The 21824-nt window shown below is 37.6% G+C and overlaps 1 protein-coding gene across 8 annotated transcripts in view; it reads right to left on the bottom strand.

The window, feature by feature from the left end:
• Positions 1 to 21824, bottom strand: part of LOC122876885 (protocadherin-9) — a 198772-nt gene that overhangs the window by 100619 nt on the left and 76329 nt on the right. Inside the window, exon 5 of one of the 8 annotated variants that reach the window (XM_044197830.1) lies at positions 7908 to 8022. The exons of 6 other annotated variants lie outside the window; for them this stretch is intronic. In XM_044197830.1, the coding sequence (XP_044053765.1) occupies positions 7987 to 8022 (36 nt within the window). In that variant the 3' untranslated portion in view covers positions 7908 to 7986. Of the gene's footprint in view, positions 1 to 7907; positions 8023 to 21824 lie in introns of those variants that run through there. One more of the 8 variants, XM_044197839.1, reaches the window with a different exon arrangement.

The raw sequence follows: 21824 nt of genomic DNA, 5'->3' as shown, positions 1-21824 counted from the left end.
CGAACTCCTTGGAGTATATGTTTTTCACTGCCTATTATTAATCTCAGTAAATTAGAAAATAGAGCAATGAACCATTTTAATGACTTTGAATCCAGGTTTTCTTAGTGTCTGACATGATTGGAGCCATAGCCCACTTCACATCATTTACAGAGACTCAGAGGGTTTAACGCTCATGAAGACATACTGTTATCCACTGCTAAACACTGACAGTCTATTTTGTTTTTATATTATGTCTGTAGCTTGTGTTTGTTGTAATGTCACATTAAAATTTTGTTTATATTATACATTTGTTTTCCTTATTTTACTCCAGCAAAGCAAGTCTTTCTCTCTTTTTTGCTTCATCCTGTTTAACATTTCACCGGCACAGAAAATAAAACATGGTCTGTGGTAGGTGGAAATTTGTACTGATTTACCATTTTCATAAAGACCAAATATGAAAGCCAAGTCTATAATATTGGACATCTTGAACTCCAGAAACGCGTGCATGCTTCCCCCTTTCAAAGGCTTAGCAATGTGATTTACACAAACAAAATAGAGACAGAAAATGATCGAACTCTCTGCATTCCTTCTTCTGCTCCTTCACACTCCTCTCCCACACTAATGTGTGTCTTGGGTGTGAAATGCAATAACAGATTTTGAACTCAGACACCATAAAAGGTACACCAGAAGGTTATGTAGAAGCCATTACAATTGAATGTACTTCTTTTAATACACATGAAGCCTTCTCATATTTAATATACTTACAGTGCCAACCTGAAAACTTGATTTGTGAAAATCAATAGGATGTTTTTAAATGTACTATGTGATCACACACACGCCTTTTCACTATCTCTTGTTATTGTTGTCTGTCTTTCCAAGCCAATATACTGTCTCTACAGTCTCATCTTTATCTATAGATCAGAAGTAGTGATCTCCTCTATATGACTGAAAGCCTTTGAACTGCTCTCCATATGACTACATTTTTCCCTCCCTTCGTTTTTCAAGTCCTTGGTTATTTATTTCTTTAATTCTCCGGCAGTGAGCAGGATTAGTCAGGAGCGGGAGCCCCACTATCAGCCCAAGATGTGCTCTTCCATCCTGCTGCTTTGCTCTGATAAAGGAACTGCTCGACGAGTGACTCAGGTGCACAGAGAGCCTTGTAGAAAACAACATTTCTCTCACTGAAGCACAGTCCTGCATGTCAATGACTGCCAATGGGAGAATCTCACTCATGCAACATTCTACCTGGCATACGTGACGATAGAAAACCTGTTTGTGTAAACCTGCATAAACTTTTTCCCCAGGAGGAGGATAGAAGATGTGCTGTCCACAAACTGATAGGTCTGCAATTGTCAATTCTTTGCATGAGATTAAACAAAGGTTCTTAAATTACACATACATCTAGAGTTTACATGCCCTTGTGTGCAAATCACATGTTAGTGAGCAGAACACATCTTACACATTGCTGCAAATATAATAAAATTGTACTGTATTGTGCAAATAATTGGAAATGTAGCTATAATCAGAAGAACTTCAAATTCTGTGAAGTTAGGCTACCCATCTATAAGTGTGCATTTAAAATGGTAACCAGTTTGTGACTAGACAACATCTAAGTGATATCTAGGTGATACTGTATACTGTATTTTGACTTCAGAGTGCTACACAATTTATTGTAATAATTTTGTGTAAATTTTTTTTGCCCTTCTTTGACTTCTAAAACCAGCTCCCTTCCACTTCAGTTGTTCTGGAGAAAGCTGACATGGAGCTTTGCTAGCTTTATAGCTTTGTGTTACAGTATGTGGCTATACAAACACCAGCGTTTCAACTGACTGAATACAAGGTGACAGAGCAGACTGCTGACCTGAATTTGGCTCCTGATGAATATATATTGTGATGTGGAAAAAAATGACTCCACTTTATTCCAGGTCTATATCAATTAATTTGTATTTTTGCAGTTTCCCATTCTGCTCCTCTAGACATTTGTCTTCTTTCCGGTCAGTTATCTTTGTCACAGTAATATGAAAACCACTATAACTCTATACCACTCTACCACAACAGGACTGAAGTTTCAAATTTCAACACTTCCAGACTATATTTTGTAACATTTAAAAGATTATCTTTAGTTTGTCAAGACTAAGATTCATTCATTGAATAATGTGTTATTCCACTTAAGTTAAAGCATCGCTACCCAGTGCTGAACCTAAGTGTACACATTCAACAGGAAGATAAGCATAAAAAGACATGACTGTGCCACCTGGCGGCACAGCAGATTCAGCTGATATATGCAACATAAGTTATTATTTGATCATGTCATTTAAGGGAACACCGTCGTCCAAACCATTAACTATTCCACCATCTGACATGTTTACTCAGCAGATCTTTACATGTGCACACTCAGAAGCTTGGCCAAATGGTGCAGAAATGATATGTGTAAAGTACTCTTACTTTTAGGGAGGCAGAATTGCCCCCCTAACTGTCGTAGCAAGTCTAATTTCAGTACAGGCATTGGCTACACAGTCCTGTGCCTCTGAAGTGCTCTGACTAACAAATGATTCACAATGACTTTTACAGTGATCTCCCTCGACTTCCTTAGGGGTGGGAGCACCAACTTACAAGAACAGCAAAAAAACTGATGCATGCATCGTTAACAGAAAATAGGTGAAAGATGAGTCACAGTATGCTAGATTATACACAATTTGCCTTCCTCATACTTTCCCTTCCACAGGCCTTTTGTTCTGTGCCTGTTGAAATCTACTCAAGATGCACCAAGGACCCACCTCCCCTTCATATCCTCCCTCCGACTCTCTCTCTTTCTCTCTGTCTCTCTCTATTTCTCTCAAACTGCTTAACTCCAAAAAGTGGTAGCAATGCAAAAATGCATCCACATACTGTAAGTACACAAAAGACTCCTCGAGACGGGTGTGTCTATGGGCACAGATGCACAGAAATATAATATCGTAGTTTAAACCGCATACACACATATACACACATTGGTATTACTATACTTGTGATGAAATTGTATTAACCTACCTGAGTTAATACCTAACTTTACGCATAACTGCTTTTCTAATTGTATCCAAATCATAATTCTAGTCGTAACCTATTTGTTTGGACCAGCTTTTATCCTCCTCACACAGGGATGAGCACCAAGTACACCCACAAACTCTCACACCAGTTCTCTGAATCTGTAAAAATTGTGACTACCCATGAGACACTTTGATACAGTACTGCATATCGGCATACTGCAGCTTCATACGAACGTATATTAGCCATTTAGTAGGCTTGATGAGATAGAGCTGTCGGCTGCCCAAAATTCGGTAATGTTTGTATTTCAAACTAATACCAAATAAACATGAAATAATTAAGCCACGGGAGAAAAAAACATTTCCTCTTACATTATCAGCACCAGATTTATTTAATCCTCAAAACTAAAAATACTACAAGTTGCCCACACGCAACATCAAATTTTTCAGCTGAATAAAAGCTTTTAAAGAACTGTCAACGTTTCATGCAAGGCCTAGATGTGTCTCTTAGTCACTGCCCTAAAATGTCACATGCAGTATGTCTGAGGTGAATCATTTTTAAATAATGAAAAAAGGAAAGGGGGGAAGAGATGTCCAACCGAGAGAATTCAAAACTAAACATGTGAAATGAGGAAAATATGAAATGACACAGGGCTGGTAAACAGTCCATCTGTGTTTTCCCATAGGATACCTGCCATACTTTAAAATGCACTTAAAGAGGAAATAAGGCAATTCAGTATCAATCTAAGAGCATTCTAATGGCAGTGCTGCTTTGCTTTTTTTTTTTGGCCTGGAAAAAAAAAGATAAAAGAGAGGCAATATAGAGTTGAAAATGCCAAAAGGGCCAGTGGATTACTGATACATTCAGAATCCTTCCTATGATGTTAATTTTTCCATAGAAAGCACAAAGGTGACATATTTTCAGTGATTTAACTCATACAATAGATCTTAAAGTTTGAGAATTGACTATTTCCTTTATGTTATTTTATTAATATATTTTATTACTATATAAAATTATATAGTAATGGGATGGGATAAAATTGTAATTTTGCCATTACTCAAAACCAATGAAACCTTTATATCTGATGGCACATTGGTGTGTTGTACAGAACTGGAGCTAAGACAAAGATTATCTAAAATCCACATCCATGTGTCATAATCCACATCCATTTATCATTTGACATTTCAGTGTGGACTAAACTGTGATTTCATACTAATCATAGACAATTACCTGGTTGGAATCCTCACACTTGATCTGCCATTAGTGAGTAAACAAGCCAGATCTCTCTGTGTTTCTCTGTCTTTAGTTCTGTTTCCATCAACATTGATCAACAATCTGTTGGACATTTTTAGATACTAATTTTGTTTCAGTACTGTAGCCAGGATTTTGTAATTGGATGCCACCATGGAATTTAAGTGCGGACAATTAGGTCATAGGCCAATAGTAAACATGTGTGATTATTATTTTTTCACAACATAGCCCATACTGCCTAGCAGAAGAGTTATATCTTAATATTCATATACATACAACACACCTAAGATAATCAGTCAAAGTACGCAACGTTCATCAATTTTCGTTCATTTAAATTAGTTTCATGTCAAAAATATGAACAGCTTCCTTCATATTCAGTTAGACTGTACACTGAGGAATTCAGTCTCATGCTTGGATTTATAGTGGCAGAGCTTAAAGGAGGTAAGGAATACATTGGGCCCCATAACACTGCAAGTCAAAGACTAAATGTTTAAACAAAAGGCTGCTGTGTTTAGTGTCTTTACAGCAAACCTGAAGCTGTAAATCTTTAACTCTTCAGAAATTAAAACTACAGCAAATATATACAAATAGCCTCATCATCAACAACTACCAACATTAACATAATACTGTATATTATTTGCTAGACTTTAAGGCAGCAACCCTATATCCCAGATGTTATGTTTATAAAGTACTACTTTGTTTTCCCAATTATGTTGTGATAGGAAACATAATTTCTGTCTAAACTGTGATCACTGGAAATGTTTTCTAGAGGGAAGTGTACACACACACGTACTGGGGAGGAGGTTGTGGTGGATGATGGGCGTACTGTACAAAGTGCAGGACTGTAACACTGGTGACCTCGGAAAGATCATGAGTTTGGTTAAAAATGTTAAAAGTAAACACGTCCTGTCTCATCCTGTCTAAATCTTTCCCTAACCATAACCAAATGCTGTGCGCATCAAAACAGAACCATAAAAAAGTCAATCATGTTTTAGTTGTTAAAAGGGGATACTGCATTGCAAGAGTGGATGTTGCCAGTAAAACATTTTATTTACTGATACGTTCAGCATCAACATTTTACACCTTGCCAGAAACGTTAGGAAACAACATTTCCTCATTATTTACATTTCCTCCAAATTAGAAATTTACAAACATAATTTCAAGGAGACATGTTTGGACAGTTGTCATTGTTAGCCACACAGATACAACCCAACAAACTCAATGAATAACTTAGATGTGTCATATTCATAAAGATGGATAAAAAACAATATTTTAATTAAACATGAATTACTTTAACTTTAGGTCAGATTGGACTCACCCAGTGAATCAGTATTATATTAGGTTTACAAATAGTAATCTGCAGTTACAAGTAGTCAGCTGTGACACTCAATACATTAGCAGTGAGCATTATTATTGTGGAAATATTAAATCCATTTGTTTATTGAATTTGGTTTGACATTGACACTACTTCCTTTTGCATCTTGTGATTTTATTGATTAACAGGGATTCATTTTCTCTGAACATTTAAAAAAAAGAGTGATATTATAGTTATACTGTATGTGCCGTTTTGCCTTTTTTAACATAGAAACAAAGGAACTTATGTGACAAAAGTGAAATCTGACTTGATACCCAAAAAAAAGGAAAAAAGTGCCAAAGCCAAAAACGGCTTACTGTGAGAAAACATTTCACTAAAGTGTGTCACATGTCAAACTATGAAAGGGATTTTGACGTGGTGGATTTTCATCCCATCAAATTTATTTCTTGCATCAATATAATGGAAAATGCTTCATGTACAACAATGTGCCTGTATGTGACAAGGAATCAGCAGTGGGGGGTATATCAGAGAAGGAACCAATCATTACTTATCGAGAGACACTTAAAGTAATTAATGACTTGTGCAAACTGTTGCTAGTGGAAAACATTAATGAATAATTTTCGATACATAATCAAGTAATTAGGAAATGAACTCAAGAGTAAATCCAGGAACAACGATAATGAGTACTGGTGATTATCAATTTGAAGCCATCTCCTTTATGCCCCCAAGGGACCTGTGCTAGTTTTAGAGGGAGCGAAAGGGGGAGGGAGGGTTTCTGTTCTGACACCACGATAATGTGCCAGTGCCACTCAAATATCCAGAGTGACACACAGCTGTGGAGAGAGTGAATTTCTTCTATATTCCACAGTTTTCTGTCTGAAGCACTGTCATGTCTGCTCCAGTTCAGTCCATTATTTCAAGTGGAATCATCTTTATGTCTACTAATATGTAACCGTGTATGCCAGGCTTTCTCCATTTCTAATGACAAACATGTTGAAAACTGTGCTAATTATTTATACTGGGTCCTCATTCTGTCAGTTATTCAAGGATAGTTTCAAGTGTCTCATGAAGATGTCTGATTTTTATGACATGCCAGGAATGGGTTGAGCCATGCCTGCCTAAACCACCAATTTATTTCCCTGAATAGCCTCTTTTCTAGTTTGTCAGTGACTTAATAGATCCTTTCTGACTTCAAAAGCAGCCTGTATCATTACTGCATTTGTGACTTTTTACTTTAAATAGGTGCCATAATTCAAATGAGTCCTTCATCTTCAATGAGGTACAGCTTAGACTCGAGTCTCAGACTTAAACAATCCTGAAACTATGTTTTTTTTTTTACACAAAAAAAAGTTTGGAAGGTGTAAACCTCTGTGAAAGAATTGTCTTCTAAGACTTGGAAAGTCCCTTCTAGCTATCTTTTCTATCAAGATAGCCAGTGGAAAAAGGACAAATGGATTCCAAAGCATGTAACACAGGAGTGGCCTGTATCTGTAGTTCCCTCAAGATGGAGTAGATGTAAATCTTATCTACATCAGCATATTAATTAAGAGTCTGATCTCATGGTAATTCATGGCTTTTCCTATGAAAACCTGGACTCCCTGGTTTTCCGATGGCATTTACACATTTCTGAGGAAGGAAACCAAGTTACATAGATTGATTGCAATGTTTAGCTTTTTGAATTAATGCCCCAAACTGGAAATAACACTTTTCAATATTCAATCATTTTTTCATACTATATTTATTTTTGTTTCAGTTGATCATTAAACATAGTGTACACTATATCCCAATTCTTCAGCAAAGCTACTGACAAATCCACTATTATATTAAGCCATTATAACTGTCTACTGTTTTCATATGAATGTGCTCTATGGGTCGGCATGAGTTCACAACTGTCAATCGATATCAAATAGCTAGAAGGACATAACAATTTTTAATTCTGACACCAGATACTGGTATTCACGTCCTGTCTCATACTGGCAATTCATTATTTCTTCTCTTAACTAATCATCCAATCACAAATCAGAAAACACTCATATGAGTCAATACGGTCATTTCAAAATGCAGTAACAATTGATCTATTTTGCTGCTTAGGTTTGAGGATTTGTTGGATAAAGGGGACCTTGAGGCAAAATCATAAATTACGGTGGCTACAGCTATCAACAGCGGATCATAGGTGGTAGACTAAAAAACTGGCACAAGCAGCTTTTGCCTCAAGATGGTCATAATTTAGTAGATTGTGTAAACATAAACTCCCCCACTAAAATGTGTTTCCTTAACTTTAAAACCTTAAATCAGCCAACTTATGTCAGGTTTTTATTAGACATGTAAGTTTAGGATTATTGGTCTGTAATGGTAAGAGCAATACAACCTCACTGAAGATATCCAGAAAAAAAATGTCCACAGATTGGCCATGCTCATCAAAGTACTTCCGGCATGTTGTTCAGAGCCATCATCTGAAACCCACAAGGGGAAAAAGGAAATGATTCTAACAACGAGCTGAGCAAGTCTGTACACTGTGAAATGTGTTACAGAGCGTGAGAGTGACATACAGTAAGTAAGTAATTACTCCTCCTGTTGGTCTTTGTGATATTGTTACTCTGGCCTACAAACACCTTTGAGAAATAACAAATGTGTTGGTGGACAGAAAACAGAGACAGTGATAGTGTTAACATGCCCTGCATGTACACACTCTGGCCTTTGGTCAGGAACAGGGACTGGACAAAGAGACAAAATCAAGTGCTTTTCTCGCTCTGTCTGGTACATCAAATAAAATGACATAAAAACAGCAGCTTGTTATCAAGAAAACTGAACTAAAAATAAGTCATGAATTCCACATCTATATGACTGTAGTGCATTTTTAGTTTATAACCTGCGGTTACTTTGCTTTTCTCTGTAACTTCACTGCTCTCACTAATCAACATTATGGTCACAAATCATAATTATTCCTGTCTATAATCATTGAGCTGACCTCAGAACTTGTTTATAAATCGATGGCCATAATGATGTTTGTGCCATCATATGTCCAGCCGTATATATTCTAGAATCAATTCCTTCATTTAGTTGTTTTTGTTTTCCTCTGTTTTACATCTCTATGGATTTTCTATTTAATTTGGGTCAGCATTGTGACGGAAGACAGGCTATTGATTTCTGTCCAAGGGGGCTTACGGGAACCAGGATAAGCTTGTCTTCTTGAGGCTTCACAGCAGGTTGTGACAACACACAGAATATACCCTTAAATCTAAGTGCAAATCTGCTGCCAAACCAGGCTAACCTCAAACTCACCTGATGCCTCCCACCTTAGGTCAGATGGGCAGTCACATACACACTTCTCTCTAGAGAGAAAGTATCTCATTGTTAAGCAAAAGTATGATATTTAGGTCTAACAGAGCATGGAAGCTGTAGGAGGATCTTGTCTAGTAATGCTGGGGTGCAGCATCCCCGACACACACAGGTCAGGATGCTGACAAGCTGAAGTTGTTTGTTGTTTCAAAAGTGGTGATAATTGTCCACTGCCGCACATCTCCAAAACGGCCTCTGCGGTCAACCTAGCTCTTCAATTCCTAACTCAGGAATACATATTCATTTAGATGAGAGAAGAACAAGTGGTACAGAACACAAGTGGAAGCCAAATGTATGAGAAAGACGAGAACTTGAGCATATTATGCAAAGCAGCGAAACTTTTTAACGAGTGCTTCAAGTGGAGATGCAAAATAGTGCTGTAGTAGTCGGTGATCAGGGACATGTGAGTTTACCTCAGGTAGTTGTTTGAAAACAGCAAACCCCACAATGATGTAAACACATATTCATGTATTCCTAACTAATCCCACTCTGCTGACAGTTTAGATTTTAGGTATATCTTGCAATCCAATGATAACCAACATCATCATTTGACATGACCTAATTGTTGTTCGGACAACTAATAGGAGTTATCCAAACTGGACTTGCCCACTCTGTGATGAGGTAAGTGCAGATGATACAAAATTAAAATGGTAATTTTAGTGTCATACAAATTTTGAGATTGAAATGGCAATGGCAGTGTGACAGAAAAGCATTTTGGCCATTTGTTAGGTGTATTTGAACATTATTAGATGCTAGATTCAGATTGTTGTATATATTTGGCATGATGATATACTGGTACTGGTTAAAATGAGTGGAAGTGTCTGTTTTAGGTGTTACATTACAGAGCAAAAGTAAGTTGTCTCATACTGTACCTATAATGAATGTTATTTTTGCTGAGCCAAAACACAAGTGTGCAGTTATAGTAATACTAGATGCACATCAACATTGTGGAAAGTATCAGTATTTGTACTAAAAAATGCAAAATAGGCAAACAAAAACATCACATGGGAAATGGTAGATAAAAGTATTACCATAAGGGGTTTGCTGGTGTTAGAAAATACCACAAGCACAATTGATGATATTCTTGTTTGGCTGATTGGGTCAACTATCCCTGCATGGCTGAAAGGATTGAACGGGGCAAGAGTTTATGAAAGAAAGGCAGTAGGGGCAGGAGGTCATTTGGACGGTTGAAGGGAGGATAAAATGAAACTGTGAAACAAGCCAGCATACAGAGCCATGCTGCCTAATCTGGGAGCTGTGCAGAAACAACAGAAAATACTGGGAAAATCTCTTTGAGAATGGAGGCATTTTTATTTTTTACATGCTATAACTGACCGAGGGATGATTGAAATTGGGCACTGGCTGGGCAATCCTGATTCCATTACCATTGACGAAACCACTACCATCCAAACACACACGCACAACAACACACACATTACATGCATACAAAAAAGATCCACAAGGATAATAGAAAAGCACAGACAGACTCTGTATCAAAGTAATGCCTACAGGGTTTCTATTTTCCTGTTTTTTGGTCCACTTCTGACTTGCATACACCATCCCTATACATCACTGTTGGGCTACAAGCTAACATAATAGCTGTATTATTTATTTTGGCATAATCAATAAACCATGACATCCTCTGTAGACATATTTTTCTTCTGGAAGAGTGACTGCTAGGATATATTTTTCTGAAGATATTGTGAAGCAAATACTCCTCTGTCCAGTGATCAACACTACTGACACATCACTCTGATCTAAAATGATTTGTTTGTGAGCATTCCAAGAATTACAGCCCAGAATCAAGCCAATGAGAGTGGGTTTGCCAGAAAAAAAGGCAAAGAGTGTCACTGTGGCTCCTTTTGTCCCAGTATTTCACTTTGGTGACATCCATTATCTAAGGTTTCTCCCTCAACTAACAATGTGCCCTTTTCATTTATCATGTTCTTTCATATATTTTGCCTTATTTGAAGAGTAATTTACTACATGTAGCAAAAAATAATCTTCGTAACCCTCAAGGTGTCACAGTCAGGCCCTTTGTCATGCTCTAAGACTGATATTGTGCTACATGTCCAGCTACATGTGCCATTAATTTTTCAAGCAAGGTCAAACTCTGTCTCTGTTGTTTGCACGTCCTGTATTAGCAACAGCTTTGATACAAATGGCACCACTTTACAGGCCAGCTGTGCAAGAGCAGTTGTTTTTTTAAAACTGAGTCTGTGTTGTTTTCTCTACTGCAAACATTTATCATACAGCTGTTTTGAACTTCCTGCCCTCTGTTGCTCTTTATATATTGCTTTCTGTCTGTGTCTCTTACCCAACACTTTGTGCTATTGATCCACACTGTGGCACCCTTCTCTTAGTGTCAGCAGTGAACACGGGATCATCAGCCTCTCAGGTTTCTCTCTTGTGTTTACAAACACACCTCTGCTGCTACACACACACACACACACACACACACACGCACGCAGAATGTACACACGTGTGCACATGAACACACTCAAATGTCCATCTCCTGCTTGGTCCCACAAGAGGTTTAACTTTTATTGGCTTCTGTGCTTTTTCTACACTGGGGAACAAGGTCAAGCCTCATGAAGTTTAACCTCAACACCAGCCTCAGACAAAAGGTCACGACTTTCTCCTTCACATCTTTCTTGAACTCTGATATTACCATGTCATAATACATAAGGATTAATGCCTTACCTCTGGACCTTCTTATCTTATACCACACTGGCCCTATTTCATGTATAGGGTCCCCATTCCCTGTTCTGATCATTGCTGTGTGTGTGGAGTGTCCTGTATTCTTCGAATCACCTTGCACTTGGCGGGCAGCTCAATCTCAATATCATGTTATCGGACTCAGGGGCCAAGGATATAAATACCACACACCATAACTCTCTCCTGTTCAATAACCATTATATGCTCTACTATATACATTAGAAGCACCTGATGGGGCAGTAAATTCACAGCTGCAGCTGGACCATCTCGGAGTGCATCCAGAGGAAAAATGGATGCTGAAGCCAAGGAAAGAGTAAAATGGAAAGTGGAAATTGAAAAAATGGAATCAAATGGAAAAACCAATGTAAAAAGAGGAAAGAATTACAGAGGAAAGCATAAGATGCAGAAGGTGAGCTATCACCGGCAGCATACCAGAAATTGAGGGAAACGTAAAGCTGAGGGAAAGAAATGAAGGGAAACAGCTACAAAGAACAGTCTTTTATTGGCTCGGCTTTCTCCCTGCTACAATTATCTATTGTATTACTGTAATAAGCTTTGTACATCCAATGAATCATGCATTCCATTTCCTAAAGCCATTCTTAGTCCTGCCTAGCCCTGCAGTATGAGATCTATCTGCTCGCACAAAAGGTTCATGTTCCTAATGCTGAGACTATTTCAACATCACCGCCAGCATCTGTTCACTTTCGAAGGACTGCAATCAATAGGAACGTATTTCCATCCAACTCTACAGATAGTTCAGCCCACACTGAACAGACCATGGAAATGGCAATAAATGTCCTTCTTCAAAACTCAAAACACACTGCATACAAGTACACACATACACACACACGCCATTGTTTACCACATAAGCATGACTGGATGCAGCATAGAGTTTACGCTTCAATGCACTTTTTCATTTGGAAAGCTAGGGTGGTTACCCACCGAGCGAGAGCTGATTAAGAAAACAGTCCCATTTAATTCCTTTCTCCTCAACGGCCAGCAAGAGAAATGTAATTAAAGCCACTAAATCTCCCATGGGCCCTACCTGCTACATGACCAACATGACACGTTGTGTAATTCGCCCGACCTACAAAGGCGGCGGCAGTTATTTGCCACGGTTGCAGGGGGAGTGCAGGCGTTTGAATGAGACAGCCAGAGAAAGAGAGAAAGAGAAGGTGAGCGAGGGAAAAAGAGGAAGAGAGAGACCTGTGATGGCTGACCTCGGTTGGAGGTCCAAGGACACTGGACAGCATTCACATGAATAGCATTCTAGCACTATATGCATATTCTATATATTGCATATAGTACAGCCACAAACACTCACACGATACATTGCACAGCCAAGCTTGCAGGCTGTATACTTAAGTGAAAAGTCTATATCACTTGCAAGCTGAAACCACAATTTGTATATTGATAGTGCACAAAATCAATCATATAAATTCAAGCATATAAGAATTCTAATGGAAAACAAAAACAAATGTGGTCAAACAATATGCAGTAACAAAACTCTAGCATTTGATTATCAGCAGTCTGTTTCCCAGCCTTTTTAATACAATCACCAGTGTCATTGAAACAATGACAACTGCGAAGCAGATGCAGATGTAAAAGGCCATCTTGAGACTGATTTCATAACACATTTTATTATAGTAAACAACAGACAAAGTTTTACAATGTGCCCAATGACTTGACATTATAATTAGATTGGAGGAGCATTGTACAGGACATTGTGTGTCAGCATTTTCTCGCCCCTACCCATTTGTGCGTCTCAAAGGGCATATTAATTGTCTTATTGACTTTGTGGAGACTATGTGAGTGTATGTGCATATGTGTGTATATGTGTGTGACTACATGTCTGACATTCCCAGCCTCTTACCAATTACATTCATGTAGAAATGTAATGCAGGTCAGAAATATGTTATATACAGCAAATTTGCAAACATCAATAACTTTAGCCTAACACTTCTACTGCCAATGCAGCAAGTAGTGTAATGTTCATTTTCCTTCTGCCAAAAAAAGTGGAGATCATGGTGGTGTGTTGGGATAGTGAATGGGCTGGTTTCATGACCCATCTCATTATAGCAGTCAGCACTGAAATACCTATTTTTTAACCATGACCACAATCTTTTCCAACTTTAACCAAGTGGTTTCAGCAAGGTTATTGTAGGAAAATCCACATTTTCCAGTAGCATTACATTCCTCCCAAAACAGAATTGCTGATGTGAAATAGTTGCCTGACTTGAACCTAATTCATTGGAGATAGTTATTTAATTAATAACCAACAGACACTAAGGTGCAATGCTACTGGAAAAAATCTGCATTTACAAAATTACCCCACAGTCTTCAAATTAAAAAGCATTAAAAAGTATTAATTGCTTACCTATGTGCAGCAACTACATTGCTTTGTAAGTCATTTTGTTTTCTTTTTTCAATTGTTAATGAATGATGTGATGTGATTTTAATAATTAATCTCCTTCAGGCATATAAACACACAAATGCTTTTAATGGTGATGTTGTTTTACTGAGCCAAACAACAGGAGGCATCATGTAATATGCAAAAACAAAATAAAGGAAAAACAATGCAGAATAAAACCTCAAATAATGCCATAAGGATGTCAACCAGAATACAGAAGATACTTTCTGGCAGCTGGTAACACGAACACTTGCCCAAAACCCAATTTCTTCTCCAAAGTTTTGTCACAGTGTGTCTTAGAGGTAGCTGCTGTGCTCCATGGGAGTCTATATTCTCGGAAAACAAGAAATCGACATACTCACTACCAAGCCAAAGAAGTCATGTTTTATTTCTTTAAGGAACATGCCATGTTTTCTTTATAAATATAAAATGACCTCACTGAACTCTCATGCAGTTTAAATCTATGGTACACTTCTGAGGTGTACCAGCTAAATTTTGCCGGGCCAAGACTGTTCACAATGTGAAGCTCAGAAAATAAAAGGATGATAGCGACTTCTCTGTATTCAATATAACCCTCTTCCAAAAAATAAGAAAACACCAAACATTTGTACATTTTGTCTAGATCTGTTGCTTGTGTTGGATGAAAATGTAATATGGCTGATTTGAAAAAGGATGCTGTGATTTGTTGATTTTTGTCTGTGACCTTTGCCCTCTCCATGTTTGTTGATGAAATACAGTATGAAGTAATTTACTGAGCACTATCACATAACAAAACAGTTAAAAAGACAATGTATTTGTGCTCCCTCAACCATTCAGAAAAACAGCAGCACACGGGCCTGCTATGTGACAATCTCTTGCTGCACAGTGGCAAATTTGTGAAGGCAGCATGAAATATCTGTGGCAAGCGCTGCTTTGTTTGCTGGTTTCATTAATTCTTCAGGAGGGTATATCTCAAAAGTGCCAACAAATACAGTGGAGAAACATGTGCTCTGGCACCAATCCACGTTTCTAATTGGGAACCTTGGGCTTCAGGAGTGCAGGATGCACCTTCGCTCTGAAAGTCTCCTCCATTATTCATCGAAATGTAAGAATTATAGAACAAGAACTAGCAGCCCTTCTGACTAAGCTGGTAGAAAAGGATGAGGGCTGCACACAGATAAAATGCTTAATAATCTATTTCACTTCAGTGGCATGAACTTAAAATTTTAATAACTCCACCTGCAGACTTATTTTAAAACAATCAACATACTTTAGAAACAATGCTATAACGGCCAATAACATTGCGTCATCCTCATCCTGTGTTACACTGATTTGAAACAGGGTAATTAAAAGTTTTCGGAAGGACAAAAAACATACATGGCTGAGACCCAGTGGCTGATGGACCTTCACCTGGATTGGCCTTTCCTGTGGATCTCTAATTGCAAAGGGAGTTAATGTTTGAGACATAGCATTTGGCCTGTATTGAACTGTCCTGTATATGTATTTAGTCATCCATAATGGTGATGGCAACAAGAAAATTATATTAGTTGGATGTGTTGTGTTTGAACTGTATAATATGCCAACATTTGTTTACCTTTTCAATTAAAACTTCTGACTACAAATAACCCAACCCTCTAAAACTGTGAAATAAATATCCAACATACCTGATTTTGTTATTTGACAATATGGAGGGACAGATGTCCCTCCACAGAAAAAGTAAAAATATACAAAGAGTTATTTCAGCAATACCATTAATGGAACGTCAACACAGTTAACAGCTCACTGTGATACAATTGAAACTGTATGTGTGCCATATACTCGACTTCTCCCACTCACAGCTATTTTGATGGTTGACCTACAGATCAGCACATACTGAAAGATGTTACAGGAAAACACACACGTTGATTGGTATGAAGCTTGTATAGCCTAAAAAAAGAAAACTTTGAGACCCTTTTCCATGACTGAACATCACACAGACTTGGCGAGTGATCACATGAAACCACACATCAGAAAGGGGGAAAGAAAGAGTATATATTTTCAAATGGCCAGTGTTCAAACAACAATATACTGTATATCAATGCCTCTCAACTAACTGATAGTGCCTCTTCATTTAAATGCCTCTTTTAAATCCACGCATACAGCTATTTGATGGCAAAATTGAGAAATACAAACTCTGAAACCTTTAAAGTCTCTCGACATCCTCAAGCAAGAGCAATTCTAGGTGACTTTTTTTCCCCTACATACCTGCTCCTCTCCTGCAAGAATGCTGGGAAATACAAAATCTGAGAATACTTTATTGCATTTGATCCTCCATTCATCTCTCATGTGGTGGGCCTAACCAGCTCCCAAAGGTAGATATGAGTCAAGAAGAAAAGAGAAAACTGTGACCATCCTTCAATAGTTATTAGAGATGCAGCCGTCAGTGTGAATGAGGTAAGTAGACAGCACAAGGCAGAGAGAATAAGGGAGAGGAACAAAGGAAAGAGACAGAAGGAAATGGAGGTTGGGGTAGAAAGGGAACATAAGAGAGATGAAGACAATAAACAAAGTACAAAGAGGGCTAGAATATGAATGGGATACAGAGAGAAAGGAGGAGTGAGAAAGAGAGCTGTTTTAAGACAAAGTAAGTGCTGGAATTTGGATTGTGATGTTCAGGTGTCTATGGGAATAAATTAACCATGGGAATCATAGGGAAACAGTTGGGATTCAGTTACATTTTAGCAGTTGAAAGAGATAGGGTTACAAGTTAGCTGCAATATAATTTTAGAAGTATCTAGTTTTGATTAAATTGATTAAAAAAATATCTTTCAAGGCAATATAAAACATAAATGCTAACTACTGTAAAATGATTTTAGTTATAATTAAGTGTGTAGGCCCTATTATTTTTGGAATATTTGGAACAGTTAATCCAACACAATTGTTTGCTTAGATAGATGATATAGCACAACTCTATTTTTGGTATTTATTAAACAAAACCAACAGGTTTCAGAGATCAAACTCCTTATTAAGAGCTAAAGCATACAGTCTCCACAGCAGCAGCATAATCTACAGAGTCATCACTAACGCTCAGTGTAAACACCTGTGTACTAGAACAGCACATCACCGACAGCAGAAAAACATACCACGTAAGTAACAATACATAATCATCAGGATAATATGGTAAACAAATATATTCAAGATAACATCCTTTATAAAGATTCTCCCACAGACATGATTATCAAATGTGTTACCATGGAATTCTTCCACGATATGAACATGATCATAACAACACACTGAAAACACAGAAAACGATGCCTAAGGAAACACAACTTTAAGAACATAATCCTTTTCATGTCATGAATAACACACTACATGATTTCAAAACACATCTTACAACACAATTAAGTAACCTGGTTCTTGAAAATGTGACAGTCAGATTCGTAAAATGTTTCATAACTTAATCAGTGGTGTTTTTAGTTATCCGTATTTATGGAATCTTGCTATGAATAAGTTATCATTTTCAGCTAATGTATTTGGGGCACCATGAAAAAAATCAAATTTAAGATAAGTATAACACTATAATACAATGGATCACACACTTGGACATAAACATAAAGACCCAGCATTTACTATCATCAGTTGGACCAGGAGCAATGGCAGTATCTAAATGCCATTTGTACAAATGTCCTCATGTGTTTGATGCTGCTTATGAGCTTGTGGTGTGATGTTTGGTTGAGAGATTTGATTATTTAAATGTGTGTGATCCAGGGGGCATCTCCTCTGAAAAGTAGGGTGATTAAGGCACCATCTCTGTTTTTTTTTTTTACTTTGGTACAAAATCACATTTTATAAAAAAAAAAAAACAGTATACCTAAGAGGAACAACCATAGGTTGCATAAGCACATGTTTGACAGTAGGCAATGTTGCTATTTCTGATGGCCTCCTGTGTTTTTTCAGGCATATTGGCCAACCTGCCACATTCAGAGAACGCTTTTTGCCTCAAATGCCATAACACTGCATTATGAATTGTTTCGTCTCTGATGCAAATCTTTTTACATCAACCCATAATTATTACCTTTCCAGCCTAGTCTAGTCATTTGCTACAGTTCACTTACTCTACAATGACAGAAATGTGTTGGTGTTGGTTACCATTGTTTCCTATACTGCTGTCTTTTCCTTACAGAAGTTTCACATTTTGACACTGCTCCCTCTGCAGTGCTTACCAACCAACCCCAGTCACGAAAGCTCTACAGCACCTCCAGTCTTTAGCAAGCTAGCAAACCAACTAGCTAACAGTCTGAGAAACAGCACAAAGAGCAGACAGCAGAGACAGGTTTGTCATTCCAGTTGTGTGTGTGTGTGTGTGTGTGTGTGCGTGTGTGTAGGTAGCTCATTGACACAGGGGGTAAGAAAGCACAGCTGTTATGGATATAATCAATACTGCAGAAAGTGTGTATTGGTACCATTTCAACGTTTTGTGTGTAAACAATACTTTTGACAAGTGCCTACATGTTTAACTCTGCACTTCAGATATGAAAATACTGAGATACCATGTTTGTTCCCTGTATTAAGATTTAAGGCCCAAATGTGAATTCCCATAGTAAGAAAAATGTGTGATAGGAAAACCTTAAGGAGTTTAAAGGTATTATTATGTAGTAATCACTGAAGACATAGAAAAAAAAGATTGATTTACTGTCCACATGACATAGAGCGATTCAGATTATTTCTATTTCTTTTATTTATTTATTTAATAGCAACCGCAAAAAAGATGCATTTGTTGTTTAAGCTGCACAAATTGATTCCTCACCCCCTGGGTGGTATGTAATGAGAGTTACTAGGCATGAAAGAAAAGCAATCTCTCAGCACTTAAAAAAGTTACATGAGGTAAGTACTCTAATTCGCTTTTATTTTTTACTTTTTTGCCCAATACCTGAAATCATTTTCTTCAAGGTTCAAAAGATGAATGAGTCGATATGAGTTGGGACGGTTTCGATTTCAGCATTACACAGAAGGCCTCGTTGACAGAATTCTTGATAACCCATCACTTTGGTAATAAGAAAATGATATTTTCAAGATACTCTTTAAAGAGTTAGAGCATCATGTATAAAACCTTGAATAAAAACAGGATCATCATAATAATCTGTTGGAACATGTATGATGACCACTTTTTGGTTGGTGTACAAGAGACTGAAAGCAAAGGTTTGTCTAATAGCCTGATTGATTTTCTGTGCAATCTCTCCTATTCATCCCTTTTTGTTTCATGTTTATCATAACTCTGTAATGACTGCACTATATGTAACATCTCAACAGACTATCCTGTCTTTCCTGAAAAAAACACTGGTAGCTTGAGGCAATAAGTACTCTGAACTTCAAACCGCTAATGATTTGATAAGTTGCCGAGAGTTGATAAATTACACTAAATGCTTATTACATGTAGTCAGGGCTGGTAGATTTAATATCATTATCAAAACAATCTTGTTTGAAGAAGAAAAATATAATAATATGAAAAATATGTAATGAACCAAAGGGCACAGCATAGTAGGACTGAAACAGTCCAAAAGGCACAAAAACACCATTGACAAGTTGCCAGAATGCAGGGGCTAACACACGTTCAAAACAAATGACACACAGCAAAAATACATCAGAAAACAGGGGGATCATACACACTCAACACAGGACTGCCTGAATACTGAGCCCCCTGCCATCATAAACTCAAGGCTGCAAATATGCAACAAACATCACAGTGAGATACCTATAAGCCAAGAGTAAATACTAGGCTGTATTTCCCTAGTTTTTGTGATCATCATTGTCTTATGCTACCAACAGCTTTCTTTAAAGAGTAACTTCAAACCCCTGTAAACCTTGTTTTTACTGACCTCAGTTTGTTTAACTTCTCACCTTGTTGCAGAATGTAGAAGTGTACTCCAGGGTGTGTCACTGCTGGGTGTGGTTACAGGTCCAACAAAGCATAACCATAGTCAAATCTGTTTCACCTCTGATCACACCCACCCATCAGCTGGGTGTGATCAGAGGTGAAACAGATTTGAAACTTTCATAGAGACACTGCTTTTCAGCCTGGTGTTAAGTTACTCTTTTTATTATTTGATTGGTCAAATTTTTGTTTTTTGAATGGTAACAGCCATGTAGTGGTTTCAGACAAGCTCTCCTGGAGCTGTGTTACAGCTATTTTACACCAAACAACTTAAGTGCTATTTGTAGTTATTTACTGACTGGAACATATGTGAGCAGCGAAGAAACCCCATTCGGTCACCATAATGGGAAGTGAGACAACTATGGCTAATGAACATTCTGATTCTGACTGCATACAACATGATGTGTTATTGCTGCCAATGGTAGGAGAAGTAGTAGCCTGGGGGCCTCATCTTTGGAGTATCAAGGACCCTGCTTGAGGGTCTGAAGCTGTACACTGGGTCACTGGGGGCCAAAAAGTCTGTAATATGTTGTAGCTTGAGGTCACATCCAATCACGTTTCAAACGTGATCAGTAAAATCTTTTATAAGCCAACCAGGTGTCCAGAAGAGAGGTGATCTGATTTTTCTGCGCATGTCAAAGTTGTAGCATTTGAACAGTCTAGAGATGTAATACTAACTTATAAAGGATGGGAGGGGAAAAAAAGAATCACAGATGGCAGAATTATGATACTCATTAAGTCTTCATTTTAAATAAGCAGTTTAGTTCAATATTTGTTACCAAGACCCACTGTGTGTCCTTTAATCCAAATAAACATCATAAAAAGTCTTCTTTTAAAATGTGTAGACAACTGTATTGTTTACAATAGTTTGTGGTCTTCTTTTCTTTTTTTACTAGTGCACTGTTGCCTTTTACGGAACATTACTGCCACCAAACTACTACCAAATGAAAATGTGTATTACACTACCTGGTGCTTGGATGTGTATCCTTGTGCATGCCCTGGTAAAACATGCGATGCAATCATGCAACATGCAACCCGCTCATCAAAACATAGCTCTACAGTGCTACTTGTGGTCAAAAGACTTCGCACAGGTCCTCTAAAGCTGCACCATTCAATATTTTTAGATTAACGACTGATCAAACTACTATCTGTAATGTGAAAGGGGTTGCTTGTACAAATCCACCAAGAAATATCACCCAACTCTGCAGTTCCCCACAGCTTTACAGAGCGGCCAGCAAAACTCGCTCTCCTCGCTTAGTGTGTAATTTCAAACACTTATAGAGTCATTGTAAGGACAATATTCAGCTCACTGCTAACACAAATAGATAAAAAGAGTGTGAGGTATTTGTGTATGAAGATAGACATATGAGGCATACAGACCACCTCCTCTCCTTTGTCTTATTTGTTGTTTGGGTTGGAAAATCACAAGCTGTCATATTTCCTTATTCACGATAAATTGGAGAGTGCATTATGTTATGTTAAAGCAAAAAGCCTTATTTAACTGAAATAATTGAAGCACTAACAATTATTAATGCCTGCAGTCCCAAAGAAAGACAAACACAATCAAATGTATCTCTTAACTTCACGTCCAGCTAACAATATGCCTGAATGAATAAAATATAGCTCAAGTGCTCCTTAAATGAGACAAATGTTGGATTCTCACTGCTGTAGCTAGTAAGACATTAAAAGTTGTCGACAGTGATATCATTAGTCTGAGATGAATGAGAGTTATATGATTGGTTAAACATCCTATTAAGAAAAAGACTGGGCTATTTTGGCTGGATTAGTTAGATGTGTGTCATCAATGTAGATCACTGAGTTTGGTTGATTATAAGCATGTCCTATAAATCCTTCCACAACTGCGCTCGAAATATAAAATTGATCACAGAGATTAACAT

Source organism: Siniperca chuatsi, linkage group LG1 (assembly GCF_020085105.1).
Source record: "Siniperca chuatsi isolate FFG_IHB_CAS linkage group LG1, ASM2008510v1, whole genome shotgun sequence".
Lineage (NCBI taxonomy): Eukaryota > Metazoa > Chordata > Actinopteri > Centrarchiformes > Sinipercidae > Siniperca > Siniperca chuatsi.
Note: the sequence above shows the minus strand (reverse complement) of the source record. Positions and strands in the feature narration are given on the sequence as shown.